A 21,931-nucleotide genomic window follows, 5' to 3' on the forward strand; every position below is an offset into this window, starting at 1 on the left:
AAAATAAAAAATAAGAGACTTATGTAGTGATTTACTATGGGTCAGGCCCTGTTATAAATGCTTTACAAATATTAATCATTTAATCCTTAACTCCCCTAAGAGGTAGATAGAATTATTCCCATTTTACAGATGAGAAAACAGAGGTACAGAATGATTAAGAAACTTACCTGGGGTTACCGGTCTTGAGCCCAGGCAAGGTTAGCTGCAAATTCCATGCCTCTAATCTCTGTGCTGCCTTCCCCATAACCTATAGCCTTGTCAAAGTATGTATAGCCAGTCCTATCAAGGCACTTTCCACCGTTCATTCTTTTATTTTGTTATATATTGATTTCAGAGAGGAAGGGAGAGGGAGAGCTAGAAACATCAAAGATGAGAGAGCATCCTTGATCAGCTGCCTCCTGCATGCCCCCTACTGGGGATCAAGCCCACAACCCGGGCATGTGCCCTGACCAGGAATCGAACCACAACCACTGACCCACACCAGCTGGGCTCCACCATTCATTCTTGACCGGCATGGGAGATAGGCCTGGGTTTATAGAGATCTTTGTAGGCACATAAAAGGTATATGCAAGGATATTAGGGGCAAGTAGTAGGGAAATGTTAGGGGTGAGAAAGGATAGTCACTGAAATAAATGAGGAAAACCAGCACTGCCTGCTTGAGCAGGAAATACCTAGTCATCCAGCCTGCCTAGCTTCATGCCATCTGGCTTCCTCAGTCCAGCTGATGCCCCTTTTTTATGGATGTTTATAAAGCTGCCCTTTGAGTCAGTGTCAGTAAAACAGAGGTTATTAAAATTTATTTTAATCCACTTTGTTGTTTTAAGCCACAGATGCAAAGGTAAACCCAAACATAACTAGAGCATGAAGGAATGCAGTGCTAGAGAGGAGGAAGTGTGCCCTGGACATGAATTTAGAGGGGCCATGGATATCCTTGCTTTTGGTGGCTGTGTCTCATTCCCCTGACCCTTTTAGCTGGTAATTAATGACCCATAGAAGTTAAGCAGAATCTCACTTACCTAGTACAACAAATTTGACACTCAAGTTCTCATGATATCCATGACCTATAAGTAACCAAAATGAGCCTGTAAATGCAGAAAGTGATCAAAATTGCTGAAGGGAGTCCAGGACATAAAAATTATAAAAGACTAGAGGCCCAGCACACAATTAAATCATGCGTGTGTGTAGGGTCTCCTAGGCCTAGCCTGCCACCAGGGCCGTGTCCACCGCCCCGCGATGCTCCACCGATGCTGCCGGTGCCCCGGGTGTGGAGGGTGGGGTGAGGATGGGGAGGAGGGCCCGAGAGGTGCTCCATGTACCTCCTGGTGGCCGGTCCTTTGGTCGTTATGGCGTTATGGCCACTGGTCTTTTATAATATAGAATCTATGTGACTAACCTCTCCTAATTAGAAGGGAGGCTTGTAAGGGCAGGAAAATTATCAGCAAAGAGGAAGGAGGAGTGACTGAGGCTACAGACATTATTCAGACAGAAAGAAAGATGGTTAAGATAAAACCCAGCCCTAACTGGTTTGGCTCAGTGGATAGAGCGTCATCCTGCAAACTGAAGGGTCCCAGGTTCAATTCCAGTCAAGGGCATGTACCTTGGTTGCAGGCACATCCCCAGTAGGGGGTGTGCAGGAGGCAGCTGATTGATGTTTCTAACTCTCTATACCGCTCCCTTCCTCTCTGTAAAAAAAATCAATAAAAATATATTTTAAAAAAAAGATAAAACCCAATGGTAGAGTTCAGGGGGCAAGCCAAGCTGCACAGCCCTAGACAGTAAAGACCACAGGAGGCAGGAAGCTGAGAGGGGTCTGGAGTTAGAGGCAGCCCAAGTCATCCTTATTTCAGTATTTCACACAGGCACAGGTGTCTTTCATGTAGGAGCTAGTAGTATAGGATGCTGTACTAGGCTATACAGGTGAAACAACCCCTAACATAGACATGATGTACTTTGCACAGTACACTTGTATCTACCTTGAAAGTAAAAGGGATGCTGGATCTGAAAATGAAATTAAGAAAATATTTCCATTTGCAATAGCAATAAACAAAATTAAATGCTTAGAAATAAATTTAACAAAAGTGTAATTTATATTCTGAAAACTATAAAACATTATTAAGAGACATTAAAGAAGACCTAAATACCCTGACCAGTGTTGCTCAGTGGGTTGAGCATCATCCTGTGCACAGAAAGGTCTCGGTTGATTCCTGGTTAGGGCACAGCAGCCAGGTTGCGGGTTCGAACCCCAGTTGGGGTGCATGTGGGAGACAACTGAACGATGTCTTTCTCTTTCTCTCTCCCTCTCCCTTACTCCCTCTCTAAAAAAATCAATAAGCCCTAGCCGGTTTGGCTCAGTGGATAGAGCGTCGGCTTGTGGACTGTAGAGTCCTAGGTTCGATTCCGGTCAAGGGCACATGCCTGGGTTGCAAGCTCAATCCCCTGCAGAGGGCATGCAGGAGGCAGCCAATCAATGATTCTCTCTCATCATTGATGTTTCTATCTCTCTCTCCTTCTCCCTTCCTCTCTGAAATAAATAAAAATATACATAAAAAAATAATAAAGCCCTAGCTGGTTTGGCTCAGTGGATAGAGCATTGGCCTGCGGACTAAAGAGTCCCGGGTTCGATTCCAGTCTAGGGCACATGCCTGGGCTGGGGCTCTCAATCCCCAGTGGGAGACGTGCAGGAGGCAGCCGATCAATGATTCCCTCTCATCATTGATGTTTCTATCTCTCCCTCTCCCTTCCTCCCTGAAAAAAAAACACACAATAATAATAAAATTGTTTTTAAAAAATCAATTAAAACATATTTTTAAAAAAGATGATGACCTAAATAAATGGAAAGACATCCTATGTTCATGGATCAGAAAATTCAATATTATTATGATAATTTTCCTCAAGTTGATCTATAGATTCATAGCAATCTCTATCAAAATCCAGTATTGACAATCTGATCCTAAAATTCATAGGAAAATACAAGGGACCCAGAATAGCCAAAACAAGACTGAAAAAGAGCAAGGTTGGAAGACTCACACTGATTTCAGAACTTACTATAAAGCTAAAATAATTAAGACGGGGTGGTACTGGCATAAGGATAGACATATAGATCAATGGAATAAAATGGAGAGTCCAAAATAAACCTATATATTCATGGTCAACTGATTTTCAACAAAGGTGCCAAGGTCATTCCAGAGGAAGGAATAGTCTCTTCAACAAATGGTGCTGGAACAACTGAATAACCACTTGCAGAAGAATAAACTTGGGTTCCTGTACCTTCCAGTTACTCCCTCCCCCATCCCTTGCCACTGATTTGCTGTCTCCATGGATTTGCCTATTGTGAACATTTTGTATAAATGGAATCATATACTTCTGTGACTAGCTTCTTAGCATAATGTTTCCAGGGTTCATCCATATTGTAGTTTGTATCAGTACTTCCATTACTTTTTGTGGCTAAATAATACTACATTATATGGATAATGCCGCATTTTGTTTATACTTTTAGTAGTTGATGGGCAGTTGGGTTGTTTCCACCTTTTGGCTATTATGAATAATTCTCCTGTGCTTGCTTCAGCAGCACATATACTAAAATTGGAACAATATAGAGAAGATTAGCATGGCCCCTGCGCAAGGATGATATACAAATTCGTGAAGCGTTCTATATTTAAAAATAATAATCCTATATAATAAAAGGGTAATATGCAAATTGTCCCCTCTACCGGGAGTTACACCGGAGTTCAACCAGGAGGTGGGGCTGGCCCACCAACTGCCCAGGGCCCCTCCCCCTCACCAGCCCAGCCCAATCAGCCCCTATCAGGGCAGGCAGACCCCACCCGTACACGAATTCATGCACTGGGCCTCTAGTAGTAGTAATAATAATAATAATAATTCTCTTATGAACATTCTTTTCTTTTTTAAAAAAATATTTTTATTTATTCTAGAGAGGAAGGGAGAGAGAGAGAGATAGAAACATCAATGATGAGAGAGAATCGTGGATTGGCTGCCTCCTGCACGGCCCCCATTGGGGATCGAGCCCGCCACCTGGGCATGTGCCCTGACCGGAGATCGAACTCTGACCTCCTGGTTCATAGGTCGACGCTCAACCACTGAGCCACGCGGGCCGGGCTACAGCATTCTTCTTACTGGATTATCTAAGTATGTGTTTTAAAATTCATCTCTCTTGGAGATAATCCTTGCAAGTGACTGCACAAAGCTAGACTTACCTTGAGATTTGTGGGTCATGCAGGGACTTGTAAGTCATTCTGAGTCCAGTGGGAAGTTACTGAAGGGTTTAAAAAGGAAGGGAGTGATATTCCATTTGCATTTTAGAAAGATCTCGTTGCAATATGAGGAATGGATAAAGGAAGGAAATGATGGAAGCCAGAGAGATTAAGTAGAAGGTTGTTGTAGTCATTCAGGTGAGTGGTGCTGGGGGCTAGACTAGCATAGTGACAGAAAGGATGACAAAGAAGGCGTGGATTTAAGAGAGAACAAAGCTAGGATCAACCAGACTTGAGGATGAGTTGCCTGTACTGGTAAGGAAATAGAGAAGTTGCAGATGCTGGCGCTAGCTTTCTGGGTTGACGATGATAACATTCCATGAGACAGAGAATATAGGAAGAAATTATCAGAGGGAAGGTTTATGATAATTTCCTGAGTGTGGCTCAGTGGTTGAGCATTGACCTAAGAACCAGGAGGTCACGGTTCGATTCCCAGTTAAGGGCACATGCCCGCGTTTCAGGCTTGATGCCCAATATGGGGGTGCAAAAGGCAGCCGATCAATGATTCCCTCTCATCATTGATATTTCTCTCTCTCTCCTCCCTTCCTCTCTGAAATCAATAAAAATATATTAAAAATAGAATATGTGTTCTGGGTTAAGATGCTAAGTTTTCTGTGTATTTTACCACAAAACAAAACATAAAGATAATAAAAATAATGGTGACATGGCTCATCCCACAGTTTGATTCAGTGGGTCTGGGACCAGTGACCCTAATACACAGCCAGAGTGGGAACCACTGGTTTAGCTGGGGGAAGGGTGCCCTATGGGAAAACCTGATACCCTGAGCACACCTAAATCTCATCTTTATTTCAAAGCAGACTTCTGTTTAGCTTTGTTCTTTGTTTCATTTTATAACCCTTGTGTTCAGAAGGAAAAATAAGTAAACATATCTATTGTAGAAAATTTGGCAATGTTTAAAAAAAAAATCACCCAGAATCCCATCAGCCTGAGTAATCATTATGAAATACAGGTGTATTCTGGTCCTTTTACTGTCATGTGTAATATATTTATAGATATGTTATAGATATCATTGTATATTTTCATGTATATATCTTATATATATGTCTCTTATGCTTTAAAAAAACACACAATTGATGTCATACCGCACATATTGTTTTGTTTTCCCACTTTTTAAGGAATATATGGTGATGTCTTTCAGGTTATTGAGGGCCTGTAGTGTTATTTGTCAAACGCATTACTGCCCTGGCCAGTGTCACCCCAATGGTTAGAGCATCGTCCCAAGCACTGAAGGGCCATGGGTTCGATTTCCAGTCAAGGGCACATATCTGGGTTGTGGGTTTGATCCTCACCAGACCAGGAACCCATGTAGGAGGCAACCAGTTGATATGTCTTTCACATCAATCTTTTTCTCTCTCCCTCTCCCCCTCTCTATCCTTCCCTTCCACTCTCTAAAAGCAATAGAGCTGCTGGTTCCTCATTGGTTAGAGCCTTGGCCTGTGGACCAGAGGGTCATTGGTCGATTCTTAGTCAAGGGCACGTACCTCAATTACAGGTTCCCCAGCCCCAGTGGGGACACTTGTGGGAGACAACCAATCCATGTGTCTGTCTCATGTCGATGTTTCTCTCTCTCTCCCATTCTCTCTAGAAATCAATGGAAAAGTATGTCCTTGGGTGAAGATTAACCAAAAAAAAACAAAACTTCTTTACTGTTATTGAACATCTAGATTGTTTCCCAATTTTTCACTACGATAGTCTGTATTGGCATGAATATCTTTATACAAAAAATATCATCTCTCTGGCCGGTTTGGCTCAGTGGATAGAGCGTCAGCCTGCGGACTCAAGGGTCCCGGGTTCGATTCCGGTCAAGGGCATGTACCTTGGTTGCGGGCACATCTCCAGTGGGAGGTGTGCAGGAGGCAGCTGATCGATGTTTCTCTCTCATCGACGTTTCTAACTCTCTCTCCCTGTCCCTTTCTCTCTGTGAAAAATCAATAAAATATATTTTAAAAAAATAAAAATATCATCTCGCCCTAGCTGGTTTGGCTCAGTGGATAGTATCAGCCTGCTGATTGAAGGGTCCCAGGTTTGATTCCAGCCAAGGGCACATGCCTGGGTTGTGGGCTCAATCCCCAGTAGGGGGCGTGCAGGAGACAGCCAATCAATGATTCTCATCATTGATATTTCTATCCCTCTCTTCCTCTCCCTTCCTCTCTGATATATAAATAACATCTCAGGTATTATGTATGCATTCATTGGTTGATTCTTACATGTGCCCAGATCAGGGATCCTGCAACCTTGGCGTATCTGAACGACACTCGGCCAATTGAGCTAGCCAGCCAGGGCTGCTACCACAAACTTTTAAATTATAATCTGTATAGCTCCTAGGTAGTTCTCTTTCATCTTTTACTGGTTTTTCTTTCCCACTCTTCATGAACTTTTACCATTAAATCCCTGAAAGTATAATGTGTTGACCAGAGTCACATAGGAAATTAAAGTAACAGAATAGGGATTTGAACCCAGCTTTACTCATTTTTATTTTCCCCTCTTCCAGGAGATGGATTTTGCTAATATCATTTAGTCTCCCTGGGAGAAGCTTATGCAGCTTTTCATTTTGGAGGAGTGTTTCATTTGTGCTTTTGAGAACTTTTTGCTTCCGAATAAGCCAGAGAGCCTCAACTGTATGTGCCCTTCACTAATAGCCAGTGTCCTCTTGCTGTTCCAGGAGCCATGTTTGACCAGGACTGTGAGATGGTCGTATTCATGTTGGACGCTCTTGTGAGGAGATGAGTAGGTGAACAGAGAATCCGGCATGAAGATGCTCCCAGGAGTGGGCGTGTTTGGGACTGGCAGCTCCGCCCGGGTTCTGGTCCCACTGCTGAGGGCAGAAGGGTTCACCGTGGAGGCACTGTGGGGGAAGACTGAGGAGGAGGCGAAACAGCTTGCAGAGGAGATGAACATCACCTTCTACACCAGCCAGACGGACGACGTCTTACTGCACCAAGACGTGGATCTGGTGTGCATCAATATCCCCCCTCCACTCACCCGGCAAATATCTGTGAAGGCTCTAGGTACGGACGGTCAGACGGGCAGATTGTGCCTCCCTCTGGGTGATCCTTTTTGGGCTTGAGTCTTCAGGGGCTAGTGCTCTGGGGCAGTGCTCTAATGCCTGGGGAAGACAGCCTTCCCCACCTCCCGTAAGCAAATCTCTGAGAAAAAATTAAGCAAATGCCTCAAGAGTTGGCTTGTCACAGGGACGAGAGAATATTAAATTTCAGGCAATGTAAAAAGTTTCTATGAAGTCAGAGTTCAAAGACCTGGGCACTGGGAAATTGACAAATTTGTTCTTCCATTTCTGTGCCACACATCACCACAGAAAAGGAGAGGAGGGTGTGTAGCAAGGCTGCCACTTCCCATGTTTTGTTAGGCCTTGACTAGTTGAGCACACACCCTCCCTGCCAAACTTGGCAATCTTGTATGCCAGAGGGCAGGAAGGCACTCTACAGCACTGGGCTTCCCCGACAGGATCCATGGGACAGCCTGCTCACATCTCTGTTCCCTCGGGAAGCAGTTGGCTCAGCAACCTCCTGCCCCTGGCTGGGCGTAGCTTGCTAAGCCATTTTCCTACAGTTCCTGTTAGGCTTCTCTTTCCTGTCAACTAGAAAAATTCTTCTCTTTGTTTTATATAAGCCAGAGTCTAATTTAATAGGAAAACAAATCAGTAAACATTCATCCAGCAGTTTTTCAAATATATATATATATATTTTTTTATTTCAGAGAGGAGGGGAGAAGGAGAGGGAGAGAGAGAAACATCAATGATGAGAGAGAATCATTAATTGGCCGCCTCCTGCATGCCCCACATGGGATCAAGCCCGCAGCCCGGGCATGTGCCCTGACCAGGAATTGAACCTTGAACTTCTGGTTTCGATGGCCAACCACTGAGCCACGCTGGCCAGGCCATACACAGTTTTTTTAATGCCTTCTGTGTGCTAGGCACTGTCCTGATATTATTCTGGACATTCAAAGTGAGGTTGGGCCGAGACCGGTTTGGCTCAGTGGATAGAGCGTCGGCCTGCGGACTGAAGGGTCCCGGGTTCGATTCCGGTCAAGGGCATGTGCCTTGGTTGCGGGCACATCTCCAGTGGGAGGTGTGCAGGAGGCAGCTGATGGATGTTTCTCTCTCATCGATGTTTCTGGCTCTCTGTCCCTCTCCCTTCCTCTCTGTAAAAATCAATAAAATATATTAAAAAAAAACAAAAAACAAAGTGAGGTTGGATCAGAGAGCTCTCCTTACCTTCAGATTTCACAGTCCAATTGAAGAGCCTAGAAATAACGCACATTACAAGATAAATGAGAAAAGACTTAAGTAATAATTCAGGTAGCATATAATTAATTGACAGAATAATTATTATAATTTGATAGGAACCAAGTGTTTCTCGAATGCAGTCGAAGGTCCCTGTGTCTTGGCTGACCACCACACCTGGCCACTACCATGGTGGAGGGTCCAAGGCTTTGTTTTTTGTTTTTTCCTTGTTCTCAGGTTAGAGGGTGTTTGTTACTTTTGGCCCAATGGGTAGGGAAGGATAAATGTTCATTGAATGAGTGAGAACATGCATCTATCTAGTTGTTGATTTGAGGCATGTAAATTTTGACCAAAAATTACAGGTGGCTGGCTTTCTTTTCCAAAGAGCTCTCTCTCTCTCTCTCTCTCTGAGGATGTGTAACATTTGGAACTGTTCATTGGCTCTAATTCTTAGGAAGGCAGATAATGAATGGCTCCCAGATTGAGTTTAAAAGTAGACCTAAGCCAACACTTTAACAGAGGGCTGTTTCAAGGTGAATCGAGCTACCATGGCTGCTTGACTTTTTGCCATCCTGTGTGGCATGAATGCAGGTTCGTGGGGCCAGGTATGTCCAAAGGCAGAAATCTAGAGGCTTCTTGAATTTTAGGGTCCCCACAGAAACCATTTCCGAGCTCTGTAGGAAGAAAGGCAAAATTCCAGGATTCTTTGGCCACAAGGCTGCTATTTTCAGGATCCTGGTATGGGAAAATGCTGACTTTGGGCCATTTAATATAAACAGGAATGTGCAGGAAGTACAGGAATGATCGGAAACTTCTAGAATCTTGTGTCCTAGCCCTTGGTGAAGCAGGGTCATTGGCTTTCTCTCCATGTCTCTGTTGTCAGGAAGAGGTGTGAATGAGTGTCCTTGGTGGTACATGATCCCAGGAGTTGGTGGGCCTGGGAGAGCCCATGTCCCTCAGGCACTGCCCACTCAGGCCCCAAAGGAATCACTGAGATTGTTGTGAAAACAAATGCTTTCCCTTTTTTTTTAGTGAGAATTCTGACTTCTCTTAAACATATATGGAAGAGGCCAGAAGAACTCCTCTAGTTTTCCCAAAGGACGGTGTGGTTATATGAACTGCTATATGCAGAACACCAAACTGACCTTGACCTCAGACCCCATTTCTGGTCCTAGTTCTGTCCCTTTCAATCTCTGTGGGCCACTGTGAAATGAGGGTAAAATAGGGGCATCATTCAGCCTTTCCAGCATGATATATGACTTCCTGCAAATGCTGACCAAGAAAGACACTGGCATCACATTACAAGGGAAAGGTTTCCTGTACAATGTATTTAAAGGTCCTCAGAGCCAATATCCCAAAAGACCCTCACTGCCATTCTACCTGTGTGCCCCCATGTATGAATCTATATATATATGCAAGAGAGTATATTTTCTGTGCTTTTCCCACATATGTTTCTTTTTTTCTTTCCTGTTATTGGGCTGTCTAAACTTTAGATCCTCAATCTTTTTAGAGCTTAAAAAAACACAACATATTTAGCCGTGGCCAGTTTGGCTCAGTGGATAGAGCGTGGCCTGCGGACTGAAGGGTCCCAGGTTCAGTTCTGGTAAAGGGCATGTATCTTGGTTGCAGGTTCCAGGGCGAGTGCAAGAGGCAACCAATCGATGTTTCTCTCACATCGATATTTCTCTCTGTCTTTCCCTCTCTCTTCCAGTCTCTCTAAAAATCAATGGAAAAATACCCTTGGGTGAGGTTTAAAAAAAAGAAAAAGGCCCTAACTGGTTTGGCTCAGTGGATAGAGTGTTGGCCTTCAAACTGAAGGGTCCCAGGTTCGATTCCAGTCAAGGGCATGTACCTTGGTTGCGGGTACATCCCCAGTGGGGAGTGTACAGGAGGCAGCTGATCGATGTTTCTAACTCTCTATCCCTCTCCCTTCCTCTCTGTAAAAATCGATAAAATATAATTTAAAAAAAAAGAAAAAAGATGTTGAAAAACAAACAGATAAATAATAAAATAATTTTAAAAAAACATATTTAGCTCTACAGCTATTGAAGTACTCTAATTTTAGATTAGCTCTTTCAGATCTTGAACCATTGAAAAGTTTATCTTCATCTAAAGCCTCTAGTTACAAATCCTCTGGCATTGTGCTATGCTAAGCATTGTAAAAGGTAAGTCTTCGTAAAAGTTAAGTCATGGAGACTTAAGCAGTAATGTGAGGCATACAGCACTGATACAGATTTGCACCTATCCTATATAGTAAAAGCCTAATATACAAATCGATTGAACAGCAGAACGACCAGTCGCTATGACAGGCACTGACCACCAGGGGACAGACGCTCAACGCAGGAGCTGCCCCCTGGTGGTCAGTGCACTCCCTCAGTGGGTAGGTCCACAGCCACTCGGCTGATCAGGATGAGTTGGCGCTCTCACAGTGAGCCGATCTCCTCAGGCCATGCCCCCACTAGTGCATGAATCCTGTGCACCGGGCCTCTATTAAGGATATATATGACACAGATTAAGATTTTCCTAAAACTTTCATAATACTTGTAGAACTGTATTTTCTTCTGGAACTCATGGGCCAGCAGGGGCCATGGAAGGAGTGTTTAATCCAATGGTTCTCAAAGTGTGGTCCCTGAACCAAGAGCATGAGCATGACCTGGGAACTTGTTATACATCCAGATTCTCAGGCCCCATCCCAGACCTTCTACATCTAGGGTGAGGCCTGACCATCTGTTAAACAATCCTTCAGTTCTGATGCACACTAAGGATGGAGAGTCGCTGATCTAATCCACTCTCTTCATTTTCAGTTACAGAAACTGAGGTCCAGGAATGTGAAGTTTACTTCTCACTAAGTTGTTGTTTTTTTTTATAATTCTGAATTGTTGAAAGTATTACATGTCCCCTTTTCCCATCTATTGGCCCCCTCCAGCCTGCCCCCAACCCCTCTCCCACCCCAGGCCTTCAGCACCCTATTGTCTGTGGCCATGGGTTATGCATATATGCATTCAAGGACTTTGGTTGATTACCTCCCACCCACCCACCCTCCCCCACCTTCCCTCTGAGATTTCCTCACTCTGTTCCATGCTTCCATGCCTCTGGATCCACTCCATTCATCTGTTTATTTTATTACTTAGATTCCACATATGAGTGAGATCATGTGATACTTGTCTTTCTCTAACTGACTTATTTCGTTTAGCATGATCCTCTCCAGGTCCCTCCATGCTGTCTCAAAGGGGAAGAGATTCTTCTTTTTTACTGCTGCATAGTATTCCATGGTGTAAATGTACCACAGCTTTTTTTATCCACTCATCTACTGATGGGCACTTGGGCTGTTTTGAGATCATAGCTTTTGTAAATTGTGTTGCTATGAACATAGAGGTACATACATTCTTTCTAATTGGTGTTTCGGGTTTCTTGGGATATATTCTTAGAAGTGGGATCACTGGATCAAATGGCAGATTCATATTTAATTTTTTGAGAAAACACCATACTGTTTTCCATAATGGTTGCATCAGTCTGCATTCCCACCAGCAGTGAACTTGGGTTCCCTTTTCTCCATATCCTCGCCAGCCCTTGTCATTTGTTGATTTGTTGATGGCAGCATTTCTGACAGGTGTGAGATTGTACCTGATTGTCGTTTTGATGATGTTGATTCTACCAATCCATGAACACAGTATATATTCTTCCACTTGTTTATATCTTCCTCTATCTCTTTTTTTTTTTTTTTTTTTTTTTTTTTTTTTTAAATATATTTTATTGATATTTCACAGAGAGGAAGGGAGAGGGATAGAAAGCTAGAAACATCGATGAGAGAGAAACATCGATCAGCTGCCTCCTGCACACCTCCCACTGGAGATGTGCCCGCAACCAAGGTACATGCCCCCGACCGGAATCGAACCCGGGACCCTTCAGTCCGCAGGCCGACGCTCTTTCCACTGAGCCAAACCGGTTTTGGCCCTCTATCTCTTTTTTCAACATCCTATAGTTTTCCGAGTACAGGTCTTTTGCCTCCTGGTTAAGTTTATTCCTAAGTATCTTAATTTTTTTTGTTGCAATGGTAAATGTGATTGTTTGTTTAGTTTCTCTTTCTGAGAATTCATTATTGGTGTATAAAAAAGCCATTGAGCCTGGCCTGCATGGCTCAGTGGTTGAGCACCAACCTATGAACCAGGAGATCACAGTTCGATTCTTGGTCAGGGCACATGCCCAGGTTTCGGGCTTGATCCCCAGTGTGGGGCGTGCAGGAGGCATCTGATCGATGATTCTCTCTCATCATTGAAGTTTCTATCTCTCTCCTTCTCCCTCTCTGAAATCAATAAAAATATTAAAAGGAAAAAAAAGCTGTCAATTTTTGTGTCCTGCTACATTGCCAAATTCATTTATTAAATCTAGTAGTTTTTTGTTGGGGTATTTAGGGTTTTCTATATACAATATGTCATCTGCGAATAATGAGAGTTTCCTCATTTGGATGCCTTTTATTTCTTCTTGTCTGATCGCTGTGGCTAGGATTTACAGTACTATGATGAATAAGTGGTGAAAGCGGACATCCCTGTCTTGTTCCTGTTCTTAGGGGAAATGCTTTCAGTTTTTGCCCATTGAGTATGATGTTGACTATAGGTTTGTCATATATGGCCTTTATCATGTTGAGATATGCTCCCTCTATTCCCACTTTGCTGAGAGTTTTTATCAAAAATTGGTATTGGGCCCTAGCTGGTTTGGCTCAGTGGATAGGGCATCAGCCTGTGGACTGAAATGTCCCGGGTTCGATTCTGGTCAAGGGCACATGCCCAGGTTGCAGACTTGGTCCCCAATAGGGGGCAGGCAGAAGATAGCCAGACCAGTGATTCTCTCTCATCATTGATGTTTCTATCTCTCCCTCTCCCTTCCTCTCTGAAATAAATTTAAAAATAAATAAATAAAATTGGTGTTGGATTTTGTCGAATGATTTTTCTGCATCTATTGATACGATCAAGTGATTTTTCTCTTTCAGTTTGTTTATGACAGGGGTCCTCAAACTACAGCCCGCGGGCCACATGCGGCCCGCCGAGGACATTTATCCGGCCCACCGGGTGCCGCTGCCTGTGCTGCTTAGCAGCCGACTCGTCCCGGGCCCGCAGTGCACATAGGAATTTGTTCATAGTTTGTTTTTTTTTAACTATAGTCCAGCCCTCCAACGGTCTGAGGGACAGTGAACTGGCCCCCTGTTTAAAAAGTTTGAGGACCCCTGGTTTATGTGATGTATCGCCTTTATTGATTTGCGACTTCTTACTAAGTCTTTTTTTTTTTAAATATATTTTATTGATATTTTACAGAGAGGAAGGGAGAGGGATAGAGAGTTAGAAACATCGATGAGAGAGAAACATTGATCAGCTGCCTCCTGCACACCTCCTACTGGGGATGTGCCCGTAACCAAGGTACATGCCCTTGACGGGAATCGAACCTGGGACCTTTCAGTCCGCAGGCTGACGCTCTATCCACTGAGCCAAACCGGTTTCAGCTCTTACTAAGTCTTAATGCTGTGGGCAGAATTGCATTTTCCTCTGCTTATTAGATCATTATATTGTTACCTGACTTATAAGGCCATAAAGACTGTTTCTTGCCCTCATTTTTATTAGTTTTTCCTAAAATTAATTTGTGGACTGATCCTCCATTGATATTCTTTTCATATTACAGCTCTCTCTGTGGCATCTTATTTTCTGCTTTTGTTTTACCTTTTTTTCTTTTTCTTTTTTCATTTCTTCTACAAATTTTATCCTTAAATCTTTCCTATGAATTCCTTAAAGGAGAGGGTGGAATCCTGACATGTTTTATTTCTCAGTTCAAAAAACTATATTTTAATGTGCAAAGTGCCCTAACATCTTTGCCACAGTTGAATGTTTTCTTAAAACTGTCACTAAAAGGTAAGTTTCTGTGCCCAGTTCTTGGCACTTATATGCTTCATTAGAAAAACACTGCGTTTGCCAACTCTTTCCCCACAGGCTCTTGAGATAACAAGAGATCATTCCTCAAGCAGCCTGACCCAGATAATTTAATCCCAAGAACACCAGTCCCTTGAGATACCTTCCCTGAGCCCCAGTCCAGGTCAGTTCCCTGCTATATGCTTTCATATTACCATTTATATCATTCATGGCATTTATTACAGGTGCAGTTCTATGTGTATTTATATGATAATTTGATCAATGACTATCTCTCTACTAAATTGTAAGTTGTCTGAAGGTAGAGACTATGCCCGATGTTGTATCCCCAGAGTTTGATACAAGGCCTAGCACACAGGGTGAATGAAGACATTCACAAATTCTACCCATGTGAGCCCAGTCTACTGGTGTGAGGTATGGAGCCAACATGGGACTGTGACCCAGGAAAGGGTGTAGAGGGGCTGTGAGCAAGAGTGACTCAGTCTAGTGCTTTCAAAGTTACTTCTCTAGTAGAAGTCCCTTTTATGTTTTAAAATACATAGAGATATTCCCTGGATTTTATAAAAACACAAAAGTGTTGCTTTTCCTGGACTGCTTCTCTACCCTGCTGTTTGAAGTCATTGATCTAGTCCCACACCTCTAGATAGGGACACAGAGGTGTTGTGGTCCCAGAGCTGTGAACCTGTGGTGCGTTACTAGAGAACGAAATGCTGGTCAGGCAGCTTCCCTGGGCCTCTGGTGCTCAAGGGCACTTCACTCCTAACTCTTCTGGGTATTACGAGCTGAAGAGGCTTGCAGCATGAAACTTGCTCACCCCACAGGAGATGTGAGCTAATAGGCACTCAACATCCATGCTTTCCCCATTCCCAGGAGACAGAAAGCAGTTTTCGGCTTCGCTAATCCTTTGACTTGCTAGCAGGAAAGCTAGATAAACTTAAGTAAGCAAGTCTTTCGAGGCCACCCAAGTCTTCTTAAAGGTAAGACCTCATGTAGCTGGCCTGCAGGAGCTTATTTAACTCAAAATGGCCTTTAGCCCTAGTGAGTTTGGCTCAGTGCATAGAGCATCAGCCTGCAGACTAAAGGGTCCCAGGTTCGATTCTGGCCAAGGGCACATGCCCTGGTTGCGGGCTTGATCTCCACCCCCCCAGTAAGGGGTGTGCAGGAGGCAGCCAAACAGTGATTCTCTCTCATCACTGATGTTTCTATCTCTCTCCCTCCCTTCCTCTCTGAAATCAATTTTAAAATATATATATATATATATAAATGGCCTTTAGCTCCCACACTGATAGTACTGCTGGTTCCTGAGTTCAAGAGCTCTCTATGGTTCGGGCTCAAGAAGGGAGTATCTCCCCCTTCCCCAACCTCTCCTGGCATGAAACAGAGATTACTTATCCTAGTTTTATCACCACCAAACTCTCAGAAGTCCTCTTCCTTCACACCCACCTCTTCTCCCCACACTGCAGTGTCCACCCACTGAAGTGAATAGTTACAGCAAGAAGCCTCTGTTTGGCCAGAGCTACAACTCTCAGATGGGGTGCTTGTGTATGAGGATCTAATATCCTCATTGCTTTCCTGGGCAGTCATATGTGTTCTGCAGCCAAGTGGCCAAATTCTCACCCTATGTTGTGATTCTCCTGTCCCTAATCCTAAAATCCTATGAGTGTGAGGAAGCATTGGTTGAACATCGTCCCATACACTAAAAGGTGGCAGGTTTGATACCTGTCAGGGCACATACCCAGGTGTTTCATCCCAAGTTGGGGTGCATGTGGGAGACAACTGATTGATGTTGCTCTCTTACATTGGTGCTCCTCCCCATCCCCTTCCTCTGGAAAAAAAAAAAAAAATGGATGTGAGAGATGACTCCAGTGACTTTGGCTTGAGAAACTGGGTGACTGGAGTTGCTATTGACTGAGTTGGGGAAGACATGGGAAGGGGAGTATTAAGAGCTCAATTTTGGATTCTACCCCCAAACTTACCCCTCTCCCTTGAATGTCTCTGTGAGTGATACAGTTCGATTTCCCACATTGCTTATAGGCCCTGTGTATCCCCTTCAGCCAAGTTCCTGGTGTACACACAGGACTTTAGGAATCTTAACTCTTGGCCCTTTCTTACCTCTGTGCCTTTGCACATGCAGTTCCCTCTGTCTGGATGCCTTTCCCCCCTTATGCTCCCTGGAACCTCACTCCCCTGTGAAGCCTTCCCTGATCCTGCCATCTGCACCTGTGTGTGTGTCTAGTCCATACCACTTCTTGGACTTTGTAAGTTTTTTTATTCAAGGGTAATAGCATAGCACTACTTTTTAATTGAACCACCCCAACCTCACAGGCGTACCCCAGGTGTTGGTGTCTTACGGCTGCTCATACCCTCGTGAACTTTCATTTTAAAACATGGAGGAACGTTGATCTCTTCTGGTCCCTCACATGGAAGTAAGCTGCTCAGTCTCAGGCTCTCCTTGGGTTTTGTCTAGCTTTGTTTTGCTCTTGGAATGCCTTCCAGCTTCAGTGGACTCAGAATGGGCATGAGGGCAGAACGGATGTTTTCACTCCCTTTCCCCTCCTATTGGAGCCAAGCATTTTCTGGCCTTTTGACTACACTAACTTACTGAACCAGTGTTTCCAAAGAACAATCTGCAGGGAGTCTTAGCGCCCTTTCTGCAGTTACACCTGACAGTGCAAAGCCCATCGCCTAAAATATAGATTCTCTTGCCCAAAGCTGGTGATCTAATAAATGCATAAAAGTACATAAGCATGCCCTGGCCGGTTTGGCTCAGTGGGTAGAGTTTTGGCCTGCAGACCGAAGGGTCCTGGGTTCGATTCCGGTCAAGGGCACATGCCCAGGTTGCGGGCTTGATCCCCAGTGTGGGGCGTGCAGGAGGCAGCTGATCAGTGATTCTCTCTTGTCATTGATGTTTCTACCTCTCTCCCCATCTCCCTTCCTCTCTGAAATCAATAAAAGTATATATATTTTTTAAAAGTATATAAGCATGTCCAAGAAGTATGTCTACCTCTCCAGCCCACTTAAATTAGGCAGTGTTCTCCAAAGAAACAGAACCAGTAGGATATATTGGAGGGAGGGGTGTGGATAGAGATTTAGTTTAAGGAATTGGCTCATGTGATTGTAGGAGCTGACAAAGCTGAAATCCACAGGGCATGACAACAATATGGAAATCCCAGCAAAAGTTGATGTTGCAGACTTGAGTCTGGAAGCAGAATTTCTTCCACTTCAGGAAACCTCAGTCTTTTTTCTTAAGCTCTTCAACTGATTGGGTGAGGCCCACCTACATTATGGAGGGTAATCTACTCTATTCAAAGTCTACTGGTTTAAATGTCAGTCACATATAAAACTACCTTCCCAGCAATGTCCAGAGGTATTTGATGGACACCATAGCCTAGGCAAATTGACACATAAAATTACCATCGCACCACCTCTGCTTCCTCCTCCTGGCTTGTGCCTTGTGCCTCTACTCCTTTCATTTTCCCTTAAGAAGTTACTCCTCTTTCTCCAGCTCATAACTCTTTCTACAGTCCCAGACACTGGGTACCATTTTCATCCAAGCTGAAGTCTTTCCTCTTGTCCGAGGCCATCATCTGGTCTCATAAGAGACTTTCCAGAGTCCATCTACCTTCGAGAAATACATTTCCCTCCCAGTGTAAACCCCTTGGAACTTAGAGATTTCCTACTATGTTTTATTCTCAGGTATTGGGAAGAATGTGGTTTGTGAGAAGGCAGCAACCTCAGTGGATGCCTTCCGGATGGTGACAGCCTCTCGCTACTACCCGCAGCTGATGAGCCTGGTGGGGAACGTGCTGCGCTTCCTGCCTGCCTTTGTGCGCATGAAGCAGCTGATTGCCGAGCACTATGTGGGTGCAGTGATGATCTGCGATGCCCGCGTCTACTCAGGCAGCCTGCTCAGCCCCAACTACGGCTGGATCTGTGACGAGCTCATGGGCGGTGGAGGCCTGCACACCATGGGCACCTACATTGTGGACCTGCTGACCCACCTGACTGGCCAAAGAGCTGAGAAGGTCCACGGGCTCCTCAAGACCTTTGTGAGGCAGAATGCAGCCATTCGTGGCATCCGGCATGTCACCAGCGATGACTTCTGTTTCTTCCAGATGCTCATGGGTGGGGGGGTGTGCAGCACAGTAACACTCAACTTCAACATGCCAGGTGCCTTTGTGCATGAGGTCATGGTGGTGGGCTCTGCAGGACGCCTTGTTGCCCGGGGAGCTGACCTCTATGGGCAGAAGAACTCTGCCACACAGGAGGAGCTGCTGCTGAGGGACTCATTGGCTGTGGGCGCAGGGCTGCCTGAGCAGGGGCCCCAGGATGTCCCACTGCTCTACCTGAAGGGCATGGTCTACATGGTGCAGGCCCTGCGGGAGTCCTTCCAGGGGCAGGGGGACCGCCGCACATGGGACCACACCCCCGTCTCCATGGCCGCCTCATTTGAGGATGGGTTGTACATGCAGAGTGTGGTGGACGCCATCAAAAGGTCCAGCCGATCTGGGGAATGGGAGGCTGTGGAGGTGCTGACGGAGGAACCCGATGCCAACCAGAACCTGTGTGAGGCGCTCCAGCGGAATAACCTGTGAGCCTGTACATGGGTTCCCTGTCATAGGGCACAGGGGCCAAGGAGGGACCAGGAGCAAGATGGAAGGCCTTGGCTATAGCATAGACAGTGACATTCATGTAAGAAGTCAACATGGGTAGGGTCCAGGTGAAGTCCAAGGTGGCCCCAGTAAAACACCCCTCCAGCACTTCCTCACTGCCCAGAGCTGCAGGGCGGTGATGTTCCTGTTGCCATGCCTGTGGGCTAGCACAGTGTGCAAGAGGCAGAGCTGCTGCCAGGTCTCTGTGTAGTTAGTGCTGGTGAGCAAGGCGAGCAAAAGCTTGACTTGGGGGCTTCTTTAGCATATCTGTGGTCCCAGTTTGGCTGATTCCTCAGTCCTGAGGAAAATGACAAAAAGCCTTGTTTCCATGCCCTTCTTGGGCTTGGGGCATCTCAGGAGTGGTGAGGACAGCAAGGCTCCCTCAGGGATCCGCACCTCCCTTTCTCCCACATGACTAGACCCTTCCAGATTTCAGGCTGCCCCTTCCCTGGTGGATAGGAGGGGGTATTCATTAGGAGAGCTCTCAGGGGCTGTTGACTAGAGCAGAGGGCCCTTGATTTGGCAGAGAGAAGACAAGGGAGAACTCTGGAACATCTGATAAATGTTAATAAATCAAACTCTGACACGATGGCACATGGTTGTTGGCTGTTTGGTCAGTTAGGTTTCTTTAGTAATGAAAGGCCTGTTTATTGCTGTAGATTGTTTATATTTTCATCTTTTCTGGTGACTCCACAGCAGCTCTGACCTCCAGATCCATCACTGTCTGGTGGGCCACACAGGCTCCTGCCACCACCTGCCCTTATCTCCCAGCTTCTTCCCTCGTCCCCATATCCCAGGAGCCCTCCAAAGAAGTGTCTTTCCTCAGAAAATAAGACTCAAGACTTCCTGATGGGGAGCTGTCAGGCCTGCTGGTCCAGAGAGATAGTGGGAGAGTGTGGGGCCTTCCTGGGCTGCAGGTCCAGAGGAGTTCTGTTCTTAAAACTGTGAAGTTGGCTCCAGGGGAGCCCTGGGAGAGGGGAGGTGAGGAATGGTCCCAAGCGGGCTGGACAGGATGAACTTGAGGAGGAAGGCTCCACCAGTCCCCAAACATGCATTTATTAACTGTTCTACACAGGGACAGCCTTTTAGCCATGTCAGTCAGTGGGGAGGGGGGAGGGGGGAGGGACATGTGCTTGGTTTCCACTGCCAGCCTGCCAGGATTATGCCTGGACCAAACTTTTCCCTTCTCTAACCACCCCTGCCCTGCCCTGGGCTCCTTGCCAGAAAGAGAAAGACAGAGGGTGGGCTCCATCTTCCTCTTGGCACCCCTTATAAAAGTCATCCAGCCTGTTTCCTGTATTGCCCTGGTTTTATACCTTGTCTCTGTGAGTTGACAAGTGTTGGAGTATGCTTTTGTTTGTTTGTTTTTGTTAATCCTCACCCAAGGATAGTTTTTTCATTGCTTATCAAAGAGAGTAGAAGGGAGGGAGGGAATGGGAGAGAGAGAGAGACATTGATATGAGAGAGACACATCCATTGGTGGCCAGGTATCAAACCTGTGACCTTTCAGTGCACAAGGCTGATGCTCTAACCACTTAACAACACTGGCCAGGACTGGAAGACGTTTTTTGCATGCTGGGCCCCCTAGCATAGACGTTTTATGCATATTATTTAACATCCAAATCACTCCATAAGGTGCTAATATTAATACTGTCATATTCAGATCAGAAAACTGAGGCAGAGAAGAGCCAAGTTACTTGCCTCCTGTAAGTTATAAGTGACGTGGTCAGGAGCCTGGTCAGGGTCTTTTGATGATGCAGCCTGACCCTGAACTACTCTTTCTCTAGCACTTGTGTCTCCTCAGACTCCCAGTGCCCTTTAACTATCATATTTCTTGGGTTGGCCCCTCCTCTCTTAGATCCCCATCCAGATTACTGCCCCCTCCCTGCAGCAAGAATCTCAGCCTGGCCTGACCGAGGAGGTGGACTGTAGAGAGAGCCCCACCAGGCAGGGCACTAGTAGAGCTGAAAGAGAGGCTGCCCCCCCACCCCCCTGCCCACCTTTCTCCCAGGGACCACCACCTCAGCTCCAGGTCAGTCCCGCTGTGTTACTAGGATGTTGAGATCCATCCTAAATTTGGGAATTGGCCGAGAACGCACATGCATCTGTTCTCTTTGACTCTGATGCTCCTACTTAAGGGTCACATTGCTGACTCACAGTGGCACTACTTAGGGTTTATAGGGCTCAGCAGCAAACCCCTTGTTTACAAAGATGTGTTCCCGAAGCCAGGGGCAGACTGCAGGGGCTGAGTGCAGAGCTGCTTTGATGAAGGTCTCAGATCCTTTGTCAGCACTCCCTGAGTCCATGGCCACTCCTTACACTTCTTTAACTGTCATATCTCTTGGGTTGGCCCCAGGGAGGAAATGAACCTTGAAGTAGCTAGATGCCTGTGGTCAAGGAAGCCAGCAGTGTTTTGGTCCCCACGGGTAACAGCCTGCAGCAGGTTCCAGGCTTGTCCTGCATCGCCCCCTCCTGGAGGAAGGCAGCATCACCTCCCAGAACCTGTGTCACAAACTCAGGATCTTCTTTGAGTCAAAGTAAATAAAGTTTTTCCAAGCCATTGAAAGTGCAGTCAACTTTTTCCTCTCTGTTACAGCAACCAGAAGAGAACTTCCAAAATACCTGTTGCTTATTTTCCAACCCCCAGCCAAATCTAGGCCTCAGACCCAGACAGTGACAGCAATCTCCACCTCGGTGTCCCCAGTCTCCCTTTCTCATTCTGTCCTTCACACAGCTGCCCTAAGAACCTCTCCAAAATGTCAGGCCAAGATCCTTCCTTGCCTACACCCCTCATCACTCTCAGACTCACCCAACCTGGCCTCCTGATGGCCATGC

General features: G+C 45.5%; 1 protein-coding gene across 2 annotated transcripts in view; it reads left to right on the plus strand.

Annotated features, from left to right (window-relative positions):
* Positions 1-19,685, plus strand: part of GFOD2 (Gfo/Idh/MocA-like oxidoreductase domain containing 2) — a 39,668-nt gene extending 19,983 nt beyond the window's left edge. For both annotated transcript variants that reach the window (XM_080643606.1, XM_080643607.1), the window contains exons 2-3: positions 6,955-7,300; positions 18,141-19,685. In XM_080643606.1, coding sequence (XP_080499732.1) covers positions 7,042-7,300; positions 18,141-19,039 — 1,158 coding nt within the window. In that variant the 5' untranslated portion in view covers positions 6,955-7,041 and the 3' untranslated portion in view covers positions 19,040-19,685. The remainder of the gene's footprint in view (positions 1-6,954; positions 7,301-18,140) is intronic.
* Positions 19,686-21,931: the final 2,246 nt, after the last annotated feature.

Source organism: Plecotus auritus, assembly GCF_963455305.1.
Source record: "Plecotus auritus genome assembly, chromosome: 10".
Lineage (NCBI taxonomy): Eukaryota > Metazoa > Chordata > Mammalia > Chiroptera > Vespertilionidae > Plecotus > Plecotus auritus.